Source organism: Etheostoma cragini, chromosome 13 (genome assembly GCF_013103735.1).
Source record: "Etheostoma cragini isolate CJK2018 chromosome 13, CSU_Ecrag_1.0, whole genome shotgun sequence".
Classification (NCBI taxonomy): Eukaryota; Metazoa; Chordata; class Actinopteri; order Perciformes; family Percidae; genus Etheostoma; species Etheostoma cragini.
The window spans coordinates 1,050,969-1,057,884 of NC_048419.1; the positions used below are offsets into that span (position 1 = coordinate 1,050,969).

A 6,916-nucleotide genomic window follows, 5' to 3' on the forward strand; every position below is an offset into this window, starting at 1 on the left:
CCCCCCCCCCCCCACACACACACACACACATACACACACACACACACACACTCACACTCAGTGCGAACCCATGCAGCAGGTTCGTGGATGGAGAGTTGATCGTCTTAATTGATCGATCTGCAATTATCTACCAGCCCGGGTGAAAACCCTTCCTGTCCAGCTCTGTCTGGAGTGATAGCGAGGACATCCAGTCTATGTGTTAGATTTAGATTGACCACAGCACACGCAGTCTCCAACTATGACAGCACCTTTAACAGCCTTGTGCTTGGAGCAGCTTGTCCACTGCGCCTGGGCAAGCCCATTGTTCTGCCCGTCTCAGCTGAGGTGTGCTGGCTGCTACAAGGCGGCAGCAGCGCACAGGCAATTATACTCCATATCAATATATCCATATACATCCTTGATATAATAAAGAAACTGCTCTGCTGTGCTTACTGGACCCCCTCAGATAAATAAGAACTGGAGGACATTCTGATGCAGGTGTAATAGAGAGGGAGAAGTCAGGTCTCTTACCGGCTACTGTGTATCGGTCCATGTAATTGAGGACGTTCCCGAAGCTGAGGATCCCGGCGGCAGCAGCCGGTGAGCGGCATCTGAGCAGCGCGGCACGGAATTTGTGCCCCGGTTGGCACGGGTGAAGGTCCGGGCTGGATTTGAGTGCGGGACTCATGCTGCCTGACAGCGTGCGCACCTCATCCAAACTGCTGCAGCCTTCAATCTCGCATCCATCGCTCTCCACACACATTTTCTCACACGAAAGATCCAGCGCAGAGAAAGAAGGGAAAGAGAAGGGAGAGGGAAAACAGTTGAAACGGGACCAGTCTCGGCGATGCTCGGGGATTTAGACTGAAATGGTCCGCAGTGGAAGGGTTGTCCCAGTGTTAACGCGCAGGACTCGCTCTTCTCGGGAACATGTTTTTCTAGCAGTGCAGTGCGGTGAGGGACGGGCTGTGCGCTCCGTGGTGCTTTTTTTCCTAAGGAACCGGCGCTATAGTGCAGGGGGTGTGACCTGGCTGCCGAACTCCTCCCTCCCCCGAAGGCCCGCAGCGAATGATGGAGCCGCACCTGATATCAGGGTGCAGATGCCGGGGACTTGCAAGCGAAGTGTGGTGCAGTTTGAAAACCCTCTCTGTTATTTAAGGACGCTGACAGTGGTGGGAACCAGATGGGTGCCTATATATCTAGCCTATATAGGTATTAATCCTCATCCTTCACATTTATCAGGGAGCAATGGCTGCTGACTGAGAAGATATGAGCCTACTGCTGAATAACCATAGACATATTTAGAGAAGAAAGGAAGCTGCAACGCCCTGGTCTGCTCTTATTTTTGGTAAAGGGTCCCAGATATATGTCAGGATTTACATTTTTCTATAGGCTACATATTTTCTTTCCATCTGAAATGTCAACATTTGATTCATTTGCAGTTGTTTGGGTACCCATACCTTGTCATACTGACAGACATTACTCTTTAAGCTGTTTTTGGTCAAAGACAGCATTGATTAAAGATGAAGTCAAGTCTATTCATTCATTCATTTATGGAGCACTTTCAAAAACAACCGATGTTGACCCAAGTGCTTTACAGAGAGATGACTTGGTGATTACAACCAGACGAAGACACAGACACAAGTAGGATGATCAATAAGTAAATAAGTACATGTTTAGAATAAAAAGTCTGTATAAAATCATAAAAAACAACAGCATTGAACAAATGAAAAAAAGATGGAGGGGAAAATCCCATTGGGAATGGCAAACTACCGTGTGGTGCTCCAGTTTCAACATAAAATACCTGATCAGGGCGTTGGAACTAAATGAAGGAAGAGCAGTGATTGGTCGGCAGATCTGAGGGTAGGAGGTCAGAGATATAACGAGGTGGCAGTCAACACAATGCTTTAAAGACAAACAATCTTAAAATCAATTCTGCACTTCCAGTAGAGGGGAGATGAGGTCTCACCTCTGGAGTCTCACTGCTGCATGGTGTACACGCTGCAGGCGAGATAAGACTCTTTACTGTTGCCTATCTTTGCAACAGGTGAGATAAGATATCTATGCTTACTATGATCTCCAACACCTTAACAGACAGTAATGATTTTGTAAGTGATCTAATCTGTTGCTGATAACAGAGTTGATTCGCTCATTGAATTTTGAATCAGAATCAAGGAAAAATATGAGATTTCTTGCATAGGAGTTTGCATTCAATGCCAAATGCCCAAGCGTGTTGATTGTGGTTTTGGTGTAGAGATTAATATCAAGTGTAGCTTAGCAACACATGTATCATGAAAACAACTACAGTGCAAAGGTGAAGACGTAAGAAAAAGATTTGTGCGTGCCCACAGATCTGTTCAGGTGTGTTCCCATTGAAACATTCAGGTTCACTGGCACTGTGATGTGTCATGTGTGCTTAAAAATGAGACTGAAGATGAAGTCATATCCGGTTATATTGTTCAATATATGATATGATGATTTAAGGACCAACCTTTTATTGGCAGTTTGTAAGTTCACGTCTGACAGATGTTCCACAACTGCACCAGTATTTTTGGTGTCTTTTACGTCCATGTGGACTGGACACTTTGGACATGGTATACCTACCTAACTAATTAACTAAAGATGAGAATTCAGCCTTTTTTTATTGTGGAATGAGTTTGTGTGTCCAGAAACTTAACAATAGTCCTTGCATAAGGCTAAAATACAGTCCTTATCAAAGGAAATAGATTACTCTTTTGAATAAATTGCTCCAGTCGGGAACTGCTGTGAAGATGTGTGGGAATAAAATAAAAAAGCCCACATGGGTGCTGTGCTCTTCCACCACACACAATGAGCTCTGACATGAAGTGGAAATGACATCCAACAGATGTCAACCTAAACCACTGCAGCGTTCGTGTCATTGTAATGTTAAACGCAATGTTAATGTCGTGAACTTCCCTTACAATGGAACATTAGAGTCAGTCTTAGCCGTCATCATACAACGCATACATGGGAATTACAATGTGTCCATACTTATTACTTAGTGTTCATCCTAAACTCCCTTGGAGCATGTCAGATATCATCAAGTAAGATCAAACAATTTGTCGAAACATTCTGAATAACAATTTTCAAACCCAACAATCACAAGCACAATAGTGACATTAAAATATGTTTTCCTCTGACGGTGATTCTAAAGTAACACCAACCTTTTTGTGCATGCAGTCAGCCTATATGACAGCATGATGATAGTGTAATTCATCCTTTTCTGTGGTAAACAGAATTTAAGAGCGGTCTACCTATTACTACGAGTCGGGGCGAATGATTTGCTGTCACATGATCAGTCTGAGCCCGAGCTGCTTGTCCCTGCTGTCTGCTGCTCTGCACAGCACACAGTGGGAACATGCTCACACAGTAGACAACAGCAGTGGTCGAAACAGTCCTTGGAGGATGCTAAAAGTAGCTGATTATGGAACTGCAGTACTTATATTTACATAAAGTATTATATACCAGCACAGCAGACCCATCAGGGCAGTGATGTTTCACATTGACTCAAATGCCACCTTGTCTGGAAAGTTGGGATACAACATTTTGTTCTCATGAAAAATTATTTGGGGCTGAAAAAATGAATAAACTGAGCTTTAACAAAGGCAAAGTCAAATTGTTTTAGCAAGCAATGAATCTGGCCATTTCTAAGTCCCATTTACTTCATTTCATCTCAACAAGCAGTCAGAATGAAGCAGTCATGCTGGGTGAATCCTGCTGCAGTATTGGACGTGTTTGTCTGGGGCATTCCTGGTGGTTACAGAAGAAATCTTGGTGAAAGGATGAGCACAATGCAACTGGCTCAGTTGTGACAGTTCTAGCGGTTTCTGAACTCATCTGACAGCCACCACTGTCCCCACCTTCATAACAATCTATAGCAGAGCAGACTTCAAAAGCTTGAATAACGGCACTGTAACTACGTTGACTCCATTTATCGATGCTACTGGAAGACAGCTGTGTATTTAATGGTTTAAACACCATAGAAGAAGTTGACAGTACACATTGTGTTGTTGTCCGATGTGAAACATTGGTATTTCAGTGAGATGACTTTTCACAAGGAGAGCTTCTGAAACAAGTTGTGTGTGGTGATAGTGGCACCAATTAAAAAAAAGAGCTTTATCTGAATTGGCTGGGACAAGTCCAATCCTGCATGCAGATGAGTGTTTCTGGTTTCTGTGTTCTGTCAGACAGGAGCCAAAACATCCCCGCCTAATTGGTCCACTATTCCATTGTGTGAGCACAGAGCTACTTTCACTTTGCCAATCCAGGAATCCCACATAGTCCCCCGCTTGATCAACTATACATACTGTATATATAACCAGAAGCTTCCTGGCAGGATTTGATCACAAAGGTGTGAGGCAGAGCAAGAAAAGCTGAGTCGTTGTTGATTTACAGAAGCATGAGTTCAGTGAACTCAGGCTGAAAGCCAGAGGGGACATGGGCTCCTAATCCCAATGAACCGGGTAGCACGCTAAGACCATGTAAGTATTATCTATCATATACTTCACTGCAGAAACAAACACACACAGCCATGTGCTAATAACCTGAAAGTGAAATAAGATCAGGCTTTCAGTCAGTGAAAGGCTAAACAAATTCCGGGAGGGAGGTAAATACGTGTAAGACGAGGGAGGCCCCGGCCTGGCATCAGTTTGGGGGAAGCTGGGTGCTTGCCTGGCTTTGCCCTGCAGGCGTTTGCCATTGCGAGGGTTTTAGGATTGAGGTCTAAAGGCATCTGCATGCACCGAGGTGACCTGTATTGTTTTATTTAGACTGAATTGAGAATGTTCTGCCAGCAAAACCTAAAGCCCCTCCTGGCATTTGTTTTGCAGAACTGGTTTCGAAGCAATCATGTACTTGCTTCCCAATGACTTTGATGTCTGAAAATCCCCTTTGTTTGAATCTGGAACGCATGATGCAAACAGTGCAGCCTGGCAGGCTTAGCAGAAAGCAAGCGATACTGCACACTGAAGCCCAGGATAAAAGGATGCAGGAAAAGAGAAGAGGGCCCAACCAACCAGTGGTCTCACGCCGAGGGCTTAGGAGGGAGCCCCTGTCTCCCTCTCTGGAGCCCCCACCTCCCCTCCTCATTCTTTGGGATGTGTTTGATATGCTGGTCTTGTCTGTGGGATCCTGTGTGTTTTTCCATCGTGCAGAATGGCTTGGTGGACCTGGACCTATCTCTGGCGTTATTCTGCAATGTGGCCCGGAGCCTCTGAGCCACTGCCCCGGCCTTCCTTCCTGTCTCAGCTCAGGGCCGAGCCTCCAGTGCAGGATGGGAGATAACCTGCTAATCGCTGGTCCCAGCGCCTGCAGGCTCGATAAGGCCAACTCTTTCTGCATTCTAGCATGCGGCTGCCAATAAAGTTTAAATGTCCCCCTCCAACACGTGTCTATCAGCTGTGTGTCTATCAGCTGTGTGTCTATCAGCTGTTTTTCTGGTAAATACGTCTCCACCTCTTTTAACCCATGGCGTCCACAACAAATTTCAGCATATCCAGAAATGATATTCCTTTGGTTTGTACTGTAACCAAGATAAACAAGTAAAACTGTATTCATATTTTAACAAAAAATATGCAGGTTTGATGGTGTAGTGCTGACTCTTAGGTCAGAAATGGGGTTATACTGGGTGGGGTATTGTCTCTGTTCTTGTTTAACTTGTATCAGGATAACTTGTCCGAGCAGTTAAAAGCTTGTACAACTGTCTAAGGTATTGGTTATTGCATCATTTGAAGGCAGATGATTTGGTTTTAATTCATTCCTCCAAATCAGTCTGCACATTTCCAGAATGTGTAATTGATGTTTTTATCAGAATTTCTGTTGCGTCTAAATAACTGTTTTGTTCTCTGTCTTCAATGACCTCTGGCTCTAGAAATGAGTGTAGATTGGAAGAAACTGTAACTGCAAAGTGTAATTAAAGCAATCAAGTGATTTTTTAAAGACAGTAATCATCCAACAGTTAGTGATTCTCCCATTGTTGTCTCGATCAGCCACGTTTACGTCATGTGGCCTACACACATTTCCCTTTCCTGTACCAACTGTCCCAGCTTCCAACAATTGTGTATGTTAAAGATCTGAAAGGAGGGAACGACCAGGCCTCCTAAACTATGTTTACTTCAGCTACGGAAAAACAACTAGTACATTTAAATTGATCAAACATTTGTTTTAATGGAGATGTTTTCATGCAGAACATGTTGACATCTAGCATCTGTCTCATTTGCAAGAAATTGTCACTTAAAAGCATCATTCATTTGATAATTTAGTGTAGTGTTTGTTATTCATCATTTTAAATCATACTTGGTATTTCCAATCTTGCCCCACATCAGGTCAACTTGTTGAATATCATTCAATCTTCTGTGATTACTCTTTTCATAGAAGAGGAATGTTCCATTAAGTCAACCATTGGTACCAATGGTTGACTTAATGATCACTCAATGAAGCATCTAACTGGAGTCATTTCACATAGGCCAGTGAGCAGAAGGGACTGGGGAAGATCTTAGTCATTCATTAATTCATTCATCCATTCATTCATTCATTCATTCATTCATTTATTCATTAAAAAATTCATTTATTTCTATAAATCATTAATTTGTTCATTAAATCATTCTTTCATTCATCGAGAGGTAAAACTGAAAGCATCAACATAATCCAACTTCAATAGACTTGTGCTTTAATCTTGCCTAATATTACCAAGTGGGGACTAAAGGGACATTCTGTGAAATGCTCCGTCTTCAGACTAAGCTGTTATCATCAACACACGATGCCCGGGGGCTCTGGACCACCCCACTTCTGCTCTCCGCACATACACATTTGTTGTCGGAGCCGGAGCCGTCTAGGTTTCGGTTAGTCTTGAGGTCCGGGATCTGTCATTCTGACCTTTTCTCATCTGCTCTGCCCTCCTGACCCCCTGACTGTCTCT

General features: G+C 43.6%; 1 protein-coding gene across 4 annotated transcripts in view; it reads right to left on the minus strand.

Annotated features, from left to right (window-relative positions):
* The window catches only part of spns2 (spinster homolog 2 (Drosophila)), a 78,670-nt gene extending 77,691 nt beyond the window's left edge, over window positions 1-979 (minus strand). For all 4 annotated transcript variants that reach the window (XM_034889380.1, XM_034889382.1, XM_034889379.1 and 1 more), the window contains exon 1: window positions 511-979. In XM_034889380.1, the coding sequence (XP_034745271.1) occupies window positions 511-742 (232 nt within the window). In that variant the 5' untranslated portion in view covers window positions 743-979. The remainder of the gene's footprint in view (window positions 1-510) is intronic.
* Between the last annotated feature and the right edge of the window lie 5,937 nt (window positions 980-6,916).